The following is a 14,243-nucleotide window of genomic DNA, read 5'->3' as shown; positions in this document are numbered from 1 at the left end:
GGGGCTAGAGCTTCTAAATTATTGCTCTTGGGATTTCATGTATGAAAAAAATCCTTGTTTCAAAGCCAAAAGAAATGCCCAATTGTCCCATTCTTCTCAGTCCTTCCTTTTTTGAACATGGTGCTAGCACACGTATAAATGGACCCCCTTTTTGTTTGAATCACATTTCTAGCACAACTATTAGGGACTCCTTTTTTTCTTTGAAGAATGGTGCTAGCACACTCCTAAGGACTCCCTTACAATTTCAACACCACCTATGGCTAGAAGGAATCCAAAGCATGAAAACATGTTGTGTGTGTGTGTGCGCGCGCGCGCGTGCTTCATATTGCCTAGTTTGCAAGAATCTTTCAACAACCTCTTTGTCATTGTCTACAATGTATGATCTTCCAAGAAAGGTGGTAACTTCTAACAAGCTATTCAAGATCTAAATGGATATAAATCATCATCATTCTCACCATGTGGCCTCAAAATAGGTAAAAGTTGTGTGCAACCCTATTGAGACTTACATAACTTGTATGTAACAATTTCAATTTTATATTTCCCAAGTTGTTTGATACAATGCTAGTTGTAACAAACCTCTGCAAGCATGAACCTAATATAATTCCCCATGGAGTCTTTTGGCTTGGGATCTAGTGTAATATCTTAAGTCCACATTCAACTTTGACTTTGCACTATGTTTTGCTTTGAGTTTTCTTTGAGCGAGACAAAATATGCATTAGTAGCATACCTTAGAATAAGTATACCATAAGCTTTTATGAAAAATTGATGCCAATACTTAAGCCTCCTCTTTAGTGTCTCATCCATGTGAATCCCATTCACCATGCAATTTTTTACAAGTGAATTTTTATAAGGAAACAACTTCATGGATCTCAAACCATGGACATTAACATTACACATCATTGGGGGAAAATAGAGTCTGGCAGAGAAATCGCAAAGTATAAAAACAAGCCATGCAAAAACATATGTATTGAGAAATACTTAAGCTTGTGGTTAACCCATGCATAATCATAAGCACTCCCATTTTGATTGCAAGCATTATTAAGCAAAACATTGAATGGATATTTTTCAACTAATTGCAAACTACCATCCTTTCCTAAGTGGAAAAATACTATCCATGTCAAACATCATATACTTCAGCCCAACAAATACAAAGTAGCTATCAATGCCCCCAAAAAAAACCAAAGCAAAAAGAGGCACTTGAAGGTGCACTCATGGGGTAATGTCTAGGCCTTGACAAAGCTTGGTATAACTCTAGCTTTTCCAAAGAAACCTAGTGAATGAATTCGTGTACTCCTATTCCAACTGTCAAACAAAAATGAGGCTGATGGCTTTGCAGGGGATGTATACCTCCCTCCTTATCTCCCTTAGGGAGAAATCCATGCAAGAGCAATTAGAGAAGTCCTAACACTTGCAGTGACACATTTTTCAAAGGACCTCTTCATCTTCAAGTAAGAGATGGCATTGTCATGCTTTGTCACCATACTATGAACCTCTTCCTTGTCATTTACTAAAGCACCACATCATGTTTCTATGGCTCAAAGAAATCCAAAGCAGGTAGCCATGCTTCTTGGTTGTATCCTTTCATTCGCCTAGTTTGCATCATGAACTAAGATTGCTCTCCTTATAGCTCTACAACCCATATCCTCCACTTTAGATAGCTAATATTTTGTTTCTTGCTTGCTCCCACCCCCACACACACGTAGAGACACACACTCACCTACATGGGTTGTCATACATGTGCATACTCAAGTCTATGGATAACTTGTTCATGATGCTAGGGTCTTTTGTACTGTTTGTATGTCTCAATGCCCTCTCCTTGCCAGCCTTCCCCACCTATGATTGCTCATTTACAATCACATGCACCACCTTTTAGGGACCCATTACCTTTGTGGTGTAGGTGAATGCCTATTCTTGAAGTATCTCTTACGACCATAGCCAAGGTTCTTACCCATGAGATTAGACATTGCACTCTCCTATTAAATAGATGGAGCCACACTAGATGTATTCACGTCATACAAAGAAACTAATTCCATGTATCCTAACCTTACCCTCATGCTACTGCCTCAAGAGTAGGTATCTTGCCTTCCTTTGCATGACTATATCTCCACCAAACTCTTAGAAATTGCTCATTCTTAGTAGCCTAACCTCCACTTTTGACTTAAGTATGATAAACCATGCTCTTCTCCCCACGAAAAATGAAAGATCTTTTCTGTACCAACTAAAACTATTATTATGTCCCTCCAATTTGCTTGTGCTTCATTCACCATAAACCCATATTCTTCTCATAGCCATCTAAATATTGCAATTGAGCCCTAGTGTTTTCAACCTTAAAGAGCTCTTTTGGCTGCTCCTTTTGGGCATTTCTAACCACCCTACATCATGCATACCTACAACAGCTTATGTGATGGTTTGCCCATTGATGATGCCTAGCCTAGCCATCATGGCTGGATGGCCCCCAAAGGAGAAGTGCTAAAGGATCCTTTGATGGGGGGTAGGGGGCCTTAAATGCCATGAGACGGAATTTTTGGAGCCTCTTTTCATATAATTAGGACAAATGGGGGCCATCAAGGCCTCGCAAGCACTATCAACATATGCTCTCACACATGCAAATCCACACACCTGCACATACTTGAGCATCCATTTATACAAAGGTCTTCGTACAAAGTTTTTGTTGGCACTCCGAAGGTGAAGGGCAAACTTAGCCGTGACAAAGGCTAGCACTAAAGGAGAAGGCTAATAAAAAACTAGTCCACATTCTCTTCATTCAAGCTACAACTACTTGTAATGCTATACCATTCATTTTACCCTCTCCCAAACGAGCATCCATGCAAAAAAATGCTTAGACCATCTAGCTTATAGGGCAATGAACCACTTAAGATAGATAGAATTTATGGCAATATCAGCACGCCGCAACATGGACGAAAACTTCACAAGGTGAAATTTGCATGTCCGCCCAAACTCGTCCTCTAAAAACACAATGCATAGTGCAGTTTCAATCTCATGATAGTCACTCATAAGGCTGAGAACCATAAACTCCATCACGCATAGCAAGGACTAGCTACTATGACACCCCCACTGACGTCATCAGCGCCCAACAGTGGGTGTAGACCGTAGTATAAACATATGCTCTCACACATACAAATCCACACACCCACACATCCTTGAGCATCCATTTATACAAAGGTCTTCATACTGAGTTTCTATTGGCACTCCGGATGTGAAGGGCAAACTCAGCCATGACAAAGGCTCGTTCTCTTCATTCAAGCTACAACTGTTTGTGAAGACTATACGATTTCAGTTTAGTCTCTCCCAAATGAGCATCCAAGCAAAAAATGCTTAGACCATCTAGCTGATAGGGCAACCCACCACTTAAGATAGAAATAATTCATCGCAACATCAATAGGCCGCATCATGGACGAAAACTTCACAAGGCAAAATTTGCAAGCGCGTGCGCATGTGTGTGTGTGTGTGGAAACAAACTTGATGATTTGGAAGAAATTTTAAGGAACATAAGTGAAATTTTAAGGAACATAAGTCTCAAATCCTTGTAAATCTTATACACTTAATTATCATTAGGGCATGGTTCATGGGGGTCTATGCCTGCTTAATGAAGATAATCCTACTTAGCTTCACACACAGGACAGTAATACATCATCCTTGCTGGAGTTCGAGGTACCTTGGTACTCTACTTATAAGAAGTTCTGCCTGCTGTTCTCACCTTCAACTAAGCAGTAGAAATTTGTTAACAGAAGAACCACAAAGTTAAGCCCAGCTTTTGACACACTGCGATTGAGGCCTAGCTTGCCTAGTTCAAGGACATTTAACACTTTGTTATTGACCATTGCCAGGTATGTTCAGTCGCAATCAAACTGCCCTTAAATGTTGGTCTGGCTATAATTATCTGCGCCGGCAAGGCACAACAAGACTAGGACTTGCATCACAGTTGCCTGAAGTAATTGTTTTTTTTTTCTAAGGGCAACAAAATTGGCATAATATTCTGTAAGTTTTACACTCTCACAACAAATTCAGTCCCTACGTGACAACTAAAGGCCTCGGAACTAGGATAGGAAAGGTTTGTATATTTTTACACTTTTATAATGAGAAAATTCCATTTCTCATTCTAAGCTCATCCTAAAACCCACGGGCCATGTAATGGAAATAGCCATTTTTCTCCCAAATTTTCAACCACCATGGGCCATGTAATGGAAATAGCCATTTTTCTCCCAAATTTTCAACCACCACCTAGCGGTCTAGAGGAATCCGTATTAGGAAGGGAAATTTGTGGTTTATCCTGACTCTATCCCTACTGTTCTAAACCAGCTGGTTTAGAGCTTGGAAATAGAACAGAAATTGTAAACCCATCGTTGCTTGCCTTGGAGAGAGTTTTCTATTCCCATCCTAAATCCATCCATGTGCTAAGGCCCTAGCATAATATATTGGTAGCAGAACAGATGCAATTATTAATGCCGAGGAATTTGGTAGAACTTTGAAGCTTTGCACAATGTGAGTTTGAACATGTAAGACCAAAAAAGGCACTTGAAGTATGCATATCAACCCACAGCAACAGACAGGGCTCTTTTTCGCAGAAGTGTGCACCTTTGGACACAAACTACAAATAAAAAGAAATGAGTCACCCAATGAAAGTAAGCATCCTCCACAACCGTGATTTTTTTTCTGTTTGTATGTTTTCATAATTGGAACTTTTGTCCCATGAGAAGACAGCACTCGAATAACTATCTGTGTTCACGGCTATCACTTACACTGTCAGTGCCTTCATCTGAATCCACAGAGCATCTCAACTGCAGTTTTTCATGCCCTCTAAGCCCACCTATGACATGAGAGGGATGGCCACAACTATCATCATCACTCTCACTACCCTCAGAAAAAGCTAAGGACATACCTGCCTCATTTACCATTGGATATTGTACTGGTAACTTGTGTATTCCCACAACAGTTCCTTTCTTCTCACTGCACATATTGCCATCAGCACAAGGAGAAGAACCTTTGGTTGTTGCAAACGCTTTATGATCTCTCACCCAGACATGAGAGCAATTATCATCATCACTTTCACTACCCTCCGAGAAACTTAAAGACATGCGTGCCTTATTCGCCATCAGATTGTGTACTGGTAGCCTGTGTTCTTCCAAAGCAGTTCCTTTCTTTTCATTGCAAATGTTGCCCACAAAGCAAGGAAAATGCTTTTTGGTTGGTGCAACTTTTTCCTTCATACTGCGCCTTTCCAAAGCCGAGAAAATACTTGGCTTGCAGTGGGACTCTTCGATTGTGTTCAGTCCATCTAAGTCTTCACCCCTTATTGCGTTCTGCTCTGCAGGGCCATCAGACCCTGATTTCCTTGAATCTTTCCAAGTTTCCTCCCTCATACAAAATTTCATATCCAATTCACCAATCCTAGGTTGGTCAGATTCCTTTTCTTGGCCAGACAGACCATAGCTCTTCGCAGTAGGTTTTCCTTTGGGCTCTGGGACTATTGCTGCTTGGTCATTAGCATCCGCAGTTGTACAAAAAGACGCAAGAGAATTTGGGATAATGGATGCCGCAACTGCCAAGACCACCCTCGGCTGTATGTCTCCCGAAGCTAAAGAGACAGAACCGTCTGCTGAGTTATGTGCACCATCTGCTTTGCTGTGAAATAGAGCTGCACCATATGCAGTATTTTTACTGTCCTCGTGTGAACTGACCTTCACATGCAAGTTCTTTCCGGGACTTGAAGACACTGACTGAAATCCTTGTCGCAAAGCAGACTCCAGGATTCTCTCTGGACAGATTCTCTTTGAGTCTCGTTGATCTTCCTGGTCGTCTACGTTGTGTACCTGTCTTTCGTGTTTAAAGGGAGATGCAGGATGTTGTGTGCATGACGATAGCGTCGCTGAAAGGGCCTCTGTGACAATGGTCATAATAGATTGCAAAGACTCTTGAAGTGTTTTAAGCGGTGCCATAGTTGCTGCAGCAACCACAGGGATTCCAATGTCTGTGGCTCTGCTCTCCACTGAGGATTCCTTTGCCTTGCTACAGCTTACATCAGAGAGCTTAGATCTTAACAATATTGGGCCTTCTTGTACACAGTCTCGAATGTGACCAGCACACACCTGCTCAGACAATAGCGGAATATCAGCATCCCTGTTATTAAGAGAAGCTTTAGATTGCCATTCAGTCCCTCCCACAGTCGGATTGACCTTGTCAGACTCATGTGATGGAAGATCAGACTGACTGCAAGTCCCATTTGCAACCAACCGCTCAGATACTTTGCCTCCTTTGAAGTCACCTTTGCTTATGAGAGGACTACAACACCCATGATTAGGAAATAGCCTGTCAACATCTTCCATAATTTGATTTGCTTTGTCAGGAACAAGATGACCTTTTCTTGCAATGTCTGACCCCTCCTCAAAATGGGAACCAACCTGGCATGCATTTGAAGCCTGCAATGTGGATTTTACAACTGAGATGCTTAATTCCCTGCTATCCAGACTATTTTCTTCGCTACAACCTTTTGCAGGTAGCTCATCTGAATTGTACGGATAGCATGTTATTGATTTGCCTGCAAGCTGAGGACACTTCAAGCTAAAAACTGATTCATTCAATATTTGAAGAGGTGGTTCTTTTGATGGGCAACCCTTCGGCTTCCCACATTTAGGAACAACAGAGCAACCATCGTTAAAAGCTAATAATCCACAATTTCTACACCAATCAAGGCCATCAGGAAAAGATGCCCTCGCCATTCTCCAATGATGTTCAAAGAATGCCTCATGGACCATCAGTGAGAAGGCACTATTGAAGCTTAGAGAGCAAAGGGAACATTCAAAGAGATTTGCTGAGGGGGCGAAACACAGAGCCTTCAGTGGGTGTGATTTGCCAGCTACTGGGCTCCTTTCTAAGCCATGTTCCTTTAAATGGAGATCCGTTGCCTCTGGACCAGACAGTATCATACCACATCTATGACACCATGCACTCAGTCCAGCAGGTTCCTTTCTCCATCTCCTCCAGCTACTGACACAAGAGTTGTTGCAAGAAAATGTAGCTTGGCAGCCTATTTCTGATATGACAGAAGAACTGCTCTTTCTGGAGGACTGTTTCATCCTTTTTTCAATAGCAACTTTGGTATGGTAGCTATCTAGCAGATGCAACTCCAAAGCATACCAGCTGTTGCACCACACCATGCAGAACATACATGTATATCCTCCTCTACTTACAAGAGATTTCCTTTGCCCTTCCTCTAAAAGAACGTGCACACTTTTCTGCAGCATTGACTGATGTTTGGCACCGCTAAGATGTGCTTCACGGTCACTAGCATGAAGGAAATCCTTCTTACAAACAATGCATGAAGAAGATCTCAAATGAGAAAGGTGTGCAGAAGAAAACATATGTAAGACCAAATCATCAAGACAATCAAACTTCTCACCACAAATGACACACAAAGGGTCATAACTTCGTGTTGATAACTCTACTGGCAAGCCACTGACTGATTTCAAAAGTTCATGCAGTTTTGGAAGGTAAGGAGGCAGCACCAAAGATCCATGTGAAGGCATTGTGCAATGCACTTCGAAGGCAATATCATTTGCAAATGAAATGCCACAACTATGACACGTGAGCCTGTCACTCCTAACAAAGCTGTCTAGCGTAAGTAATTTTGTCTGTTGCTTGTGACCTGGTTCTTGCAGATGAGCTTCTACCAGCTTCAAATCTGACAGACGACATTTGCACACCAGGCACACGCCTGAGAACCCCCGCTCAAAAAATTCTCTTTTAACCTTTTTCAGATGGGGGGTGCTCACCCAATGGAGCACAAAGTGCTTCTGTGAGGAGAAGTCAGCAGCACAAAATTTGCAGGAAAATCGTTGCCCAACAACTTCTTGACAATCCTGTCATACAATAATTACAAAGAGCTTGGGTCAATAGTGAAAGTCCTTTCTCATTTCCATAAATGATCTTCCTAAAACAAAAGGCAAACTTCGCTCAAGTCAGCTACGTAGCATTCTTCTGTTTCATATACAATGCAGTGGCCAAGCATATATATCGATAATAGGATGCACAATGGACATGTTGTGTGTAACCCACTCGCTCATAAAAGACAGCAATTACAGCTCATAAAAGACAGCAATTACACTTTTCATAAGCTCTCCCTCACTCCCTCTCTCTGTAGATGCACTAGGGCCCAGGACAAAACGTCGGGCTGGACCCCCCCGGAGGTTTTTATTCATGAGAGAGAATTCGAGTACACAGTTCAGCGTAGAGCTGCCCATACCAAAATCCAAAACATGAATCCTTACAAGAGCTTCAAGCTCATTTCAAATTGGCAACATGCCACTTGTCTAAAATCTAGACTAAGTCCTATTACATGCCACTAAGGGCCATTCTGGAGTCTTCAAAGCACTTGGTCACACGAACCGCCTCCTAGATGCTTATTAGGCTCCCGTAACACTTAGGAAAATAACTCTTCCTAGTATTTCTTTTGGCCAGGGATGCGGAAAGATATACATCAGTTTGTTACTGAATGCCTTACGTGTCAGAAAGTGAAGTATGATAGACGGAAGGCACCTGGCCTACTTATGCCTCTTCCCGTGCCTCAGGCACCATGGGAAAGTATTACAATGGACTTTATTTTTGATTTGCCAAGATCAAAGTCAGGGAATGATGGGATTTGAACTATCATTCATAGATTCAGCAAGCAAGCTCATTTCATTCCGGTTCGCAAAACCATAAAGGCAGATCATATGGCTAAATTTTTTGTGGCACGGATCTTTAAGCATCATGGTATGCCTAAGTCCATTGTTAGTGATCGAGATCCCAGAATGACCAGTCTATTCTAGGAGCTTTATTTGATAACATGAGGACGAATCTGAATTTTTCTTCTTCTTTCCATCCCCAGACAGATGGTCAAAGTGAAGTAGCAAATTCTACAGCATTAGATATGCTGAAATGCTACGTGGGTGACCAAGGTTCACACTAGGAAAAGTACCTACCATTGGTAGAGTTTGCTTACAATAATACAGTGCACAGCTCTACAGGGAAAGCCCCCTTTGAGGCCATATATGGGAAGGTGATTTTGCTACCTATATTGAGGACCAAAGATGAAATATTTGCAGCTGATCAGTTTGTGAGAGACCTCCAGACAGCTTACAGCCAAGTCCGGACAGCAATCGAAAGGTCTCAAGAGAAACATAAAAGAGCTGCAGATAAGCATAGGAGACAGTTAAATCTCAAGGAAGGGGATTGGGTACTTTTAAGGTTTGAAAAAGCTAGGCTCCCCAAGTTTAAAGGCAAACCAAAAGTGTATGCAAAGTTATCTCCTAGATACTATGGCCCTTTCACGGTTACAGAAAGAATAAATGAGGTTGCATACAGGTTAGCATTGCCAGAGCATTGGAGGATTCACAATGCATTCCATGTGAGTCTTCTAAAGAAATTCCAGGGACCAGAGCCTACAGAACCAGTATCAGAGGATCCACCAGAAGTGGATGAGCTGGAAGAGGTCCTTCAGCCAGAGCAAATTGTGTACCATACTGTACGTAAAGGCCCTCAGGGTAAGGAATTTTACAGGTATCTTGTTAAATTCAAGAACTATACGGCATTAGATGCCAAGTGGATGGACGAAGACATGTTATCCGATCATCCACAACTTTTGGATGTTTACAAGGAAGCTTTTCAGTTGAGGTCAACTGAATAGAAGCCGAGGGGATGTCACCACAATGTAAATATCCTAAGTCAAAATACAGTTGATCATTTATTTGATCATAATTAAAGAGTTTTATATGTGTTAATTATGGTCAAAGAGTTCTTTTAATGGTCAAAGGATTGACTACGGTCAAAGATACTTGACTCTAGTCAAGTAAACCTGACTTCGGTCGGGGAGACTTGGTTTATTACCAAGAGGGTTAACTGCGGTTAACCAAAGAACCACAGAGCTGACTACGGTCAGAGAGTGTTGACTTCGGTCAACAAGACTTGGCATGCGCCAAGAGGGTTAACACCGGTTAACCAAGATGTGCCAACTTCGGTTGGAGAGTTATGCCAACTTCGGTTGGAGAAACTTGGATAAAAGACAGCAATTACACTTTTCATAAGCTCTCCCTCACTCCCTCTCTCTGTAAAATGCACTAGGGCCCAGGACAAAACGTCGGGCTGGACCCCCCCGAAGGTTTTTATTCATGAGAGAGAATTCGAGTACACAGTTCAGCGTAGAGCTGCCCATACCAAAATCCAAAACGTGAATCCTTACAAGAGCTTCAAGCTCATTTCAAATTGGCAACATGCCACTTGTCTAAAATCTAGACTAAGTCCTATTACATGCCACTAAGGGCCATTATGGAGTCTTCAAAGCACTTGGTCACACGAACCGCCTCCTAGATGCTTATTAGGCTCACGTAACGCTTAGGAAAATAACTCTTCCTAGTACCTGCAACAATTAATTAAAGCGCACCACCATGGCACCCATTAATTGTTAGCGCTTTGCATGCAAATAACACACTGTGGACTAATTCTAGTCACGGTGGGCGTCCCCACTGAACACATGTGCACACCTAACAAATATAAAAATATATGTTTATTCTCTGGTTGACCAGAGTCAACACTCTTGATTATAATTAAGGAGCTTTGACCAAGGGTCGAGGCGCCTTAATTATAGCCAAGTCTCTCCAACCGAAGTTGGCACATCTTGGTTAACCGGTGTTAACCCTCTTGGCGCATGCCAAGTCTTGTTGACCGAAGTCAACACTCTCTGACTGTAGTAAGCTCTGTGGTTCTCTGGTTAACCGCAGTTAACCCTCTTGGTAATAAACCAAGTCTCCCCGACCGAAGTCAGGTTTACTTGACTAGAGTCAAGTATCTTTGACCATAGTCAATCCTTTGACCATTAAAAGAACTCTTTGACCATAATTAACACATATAAAACTCTTTAATTATGATCAAATAAATGATCAACTGTATTTTGACTTAGGATATTTACATTGTGGTGACATTGTGTTAGTCCCCTAGCATGATGTAGATAAAACTTTCCAATGTTAAAAAAACTTCCCATTACTACTGCAAGATAGGACCTTGATATGTCTAGACATAGGACACTTTTAGAACTCTTTTAAGGGTGTCACCTCCTCAAAATTCGGGGGAGCTTCTAGCCCCAAAGAAGAAGGAAGTTAAATATATACTTGCAACCAGCTTGGCTACTTCTAGCAAAAAGATGCACACAAATTATACCTCATACCTAGATCACCAGCAGGACAGAAAGTCGTTCCCAAAGAGTAGTAAACAGATAGGACAAGAAAGGGAGTGACCTTAAAGAGGTGCCAAGAAGAAAATAAAGGGAAAGGGGGGGGGGGGGGGGGGGGGGGGGGCGCACTTAGTAGAAACAGAGACAACGTGTAGTCAGAATCCAATTGGCAAAGAAGTTGATCATGAGAAGGTGCTCTCTCACACTGGAAAACTCCACCAAAGCCACTGCAATTGAAGCAGGATTACAATGGCTATTGGTATATATGGCACAAAACTAAGCCAGTGAGGACTTACTGTCTTTTTTTTAAATTGCAGAGAGCACAAGAGCAGTTCAGCAGGACCTGGTCTGTAGGTCAAAGCAGTACCAGCACAAGAAATAGAGCCAGTGACACATCTACCAAATGCAGGCCCAATGGTAGAGGTTCCGAATTCCCTGCCACTAAGGATTTCTGATGCACCCACAATAGCATCTACACCATCCCATACTACGCAGAGCACCCATTCAGATGTTTGTATTCGGTCATATATGATGTAGACCTCGGTAGGATCCAAACATTCAAGTTAACATCTACTGAATCCCCTAAGAGATTCCAGAAATCATCTCCCAGATTTTCTTCTCACTCCCCTCTTTTGAAAAGGGATCCCAGACCTGTCTTTCATAACCTTGGCCTTGTGGGAGAGGTGCGGGTGGAGACTCAGTCAGGTATCCATTGGGCTGATTGATGTCATCCAACATCTCAAAACCCTGTTCATAAGGATAAATCTATTGAGAGTTTTCCCATAAGCCGCCAGAAGAAATCCTCATTCCAAGGATTGTACTTCTTGCATTGCTTCTCTAATAATCATGAATTCTCACTTTGAGAACCCATAATTTCTCTGTGTTCACAGGAACATAGAGTCTTAGATTGTGTTCCCTTCTCGTGCTCAATCCAAGCATAAGCTCAACTTGCTGAGTTCCTTTATCAGCTTGCCACAATGCAAGTGAATCCTCACTTTAGGATATCAAGCATTGAAAGGTCTCATCCAAGATTCATAAAAAGTAGCATGATCAACCATACAGTATTCCTTCAGAACAGTAGGTTGTCAAACCTTTCACTGTTCAAGATTGTTTGCCAAATCCATGGCTAGTTAGTCTAATCAAATCATTCATTGTGCCTTGTCAAGTAAGACTGTGCATCCCATATTACGCAGCCCCAGCCAATCCGGCTATCATTAGGGAGACATGGATCTGAACAGGTTTTAGGACCATAGAATGATTTAGGTTAGGGATACAAGTTGATCTCAATAACAGCTTAATTTGGAACACATATAATATTCAAAAGCAATGGAAATAGCACAAAAGCTTCCATTCAAAAGAGAAGCAAATAAGATATTCAATGCAAGTAGTATCAAACATGGACAGCAAAAGTAATCGTCAATAAAATTTGTGGCATATAAAAACAGAAAATTATAGTTTTAGAGCAAATATACTATGCTCTATTCCACCCTTAAGAAATAAAGTGGTGGTTTACAAACATCAGAATCCAATCCACCTATGGTACCAAACAAAATTGGTGGATGAATACATATAAAAGACCTCATGGACTTACAATCCAATATACAGGCTTGGTTTCTGCTCTATACCATAAGTTCCAAACATCTAATAAAGCTCAAATCTTCAAGCTTTTCCTTAATGCTGGATCATCCAGCCTAAAGATGCCATGTACTTGGAAAGAGCAGTCATATTACTCTTTGCCTTTCATAAGCTGGGTTTCCAATTCAGTAGCCACACGTGAATGACTTTCTTCATTGTCTCTCTGCGGTGCAAAGCCTCCTTTGCTATCTTTCCAGCCAAGGGAGGAACCCCGAAGTAATGGATGGACCTCCAAAACTCTTCCTCCAGGTTCTCCCATTTTCATAGTATCACATCAGGCCGACAAGGAGTCCACTCCGACTGTACCTCATCAAAGGCTCTAGTACTCAAATTGTCTTCTGCCATGGAGCATCCTTCCGAGCAGATTACCGATCCGTACGTTCTCCTTTCTTTGGCGCTACCCGAAGACTTGAGTGTGAGGATGAACAACCAATCCTTAAATTGAGCTTATCGGTTAATAGGCTGGCTAGTTGACTACGATTCCTTGAATCACGGGTCTATTGCAGAAAATAAGGGGACGCCAGTCCAAATCTTTGAAGGAGAGGGTTGGCTGCAACTATTCTTTGCAAGGGGGGAAGAGGGGGGGGGGGGGGGGGGTGGGATTGATGGCTGACGCTGGAGATACCTTGCCAAAACAGCCACTTCACTATAAAGCCATCGATTCACCTCATGGCTTTTCCCAAAAGCCACTCCCCAAATCGGGAAAAGCACTACTAAAAATATAATACTTTTGTCCCAAAAAAGCCACCCTTCTTGAATTCGGACAATGAGGCCTCTATTAAGGCCGTCAGCATTTTTAAACAATTGCTTATTTTCTTCTGCCATGGAGCATCCTTCCGAGCAGATTACTGATCTGTAGGTTCTCCTTTCTTTGGCGCTACCTGAAGAGTCAAGTGTGAGAATGAACAACCAATCCTCAAATTGAGCTTATCGGTTAACAGGCTGGCTAGTCGACTGTGATTCCTTGAATCATGGGTCAACTGCAGAAAACAAGGGGACGACAGTCCGAATCTTTGAAGGAGAGGGTTGGCTTGGGGGTATTTGATGGCTGACGCGGGAGATACCTTCCCAAACCAGCCACTTCACTATAAAGCCATCAATTCACCTCATGGCTTTTTCCAAAAGCCACTCCCCAAATCAGGAAAAGCACCACTAAAAAAATGATACTTTAGTCCCAAAAAAGCCACCCTTCTTGAATTCGGACAATCAGGCCTCTATTAAGGCCATTAGCTTTTTTTAAGTGATTGCTCTTTCTCCCCGAATAGCTCAAAAAGCTATTCCAGAGGCAAAACAATCTCGGACAGGCTAATGCCCCAAGACATAAGTTCGAGGATTGCAAGCCAATCTCTACTCCAGTGGACCCTGGCTTCAAATTTTCAGCTCATGA

The 14,243-nt window shown here is 42.1% G+C and overlaps 1 protein-coding gene across 4 annotated transcripts in view; it reads right to left on the bottom strand.

The window, feature by feature from the left end:
• Positions 1-4,581: 4,581 nt before the first annotated feature.
• LOC147905126 (uncharacterized) overlaps positions 4,582-14,243 on the bottom strand; it is a 28,378-nt gene continuing 18,716 nt past the window's right edge. The window contains exons 2-3 of one of the 4 annotated variants that reach the window (XM_087390313.1): positions 7,791-7,877; positions 4,582-7,322 (exon numbers count right to left, since the gene is read on the bottom strand). In XM_087390313.1, the coding sequence (XP_087246439.1) occupies positions 4,734-7,322; positions 7,791-7,877 (2,676 nt within the window). In that variant the 3' untranslated portion in view covers positions 4,582-4,733. Of the gene's footprint in view, positions 7,878-14,243 lie in introns of those variants that run through there. The other 3 variants (XM_087390320.1, XM_087390324.1, XM_087390306.1) reach the window with 3 other exon arrangements.

Source organism: Dipteris shenzhenensis, chromosome 2, assembly GCF_047967505.1.
Source record: "Dipteris shenzhenensis isolate YYH24624 ecotype China chromosome 2, Dip_SZ_1.0, whole genome shotgun sequence".
In the NCBI taxonomy this organism is placed as follows: Eukaryota; Viridiplantae; Streptophyta; class Polypodiopsida; order Gleicheniales; family Dipteridaceae; genus Dipteris; species Dipteris shenzhenensis.
This window is presented reverse-complemented; position numbering and strand designations above follow the sequence as displayed.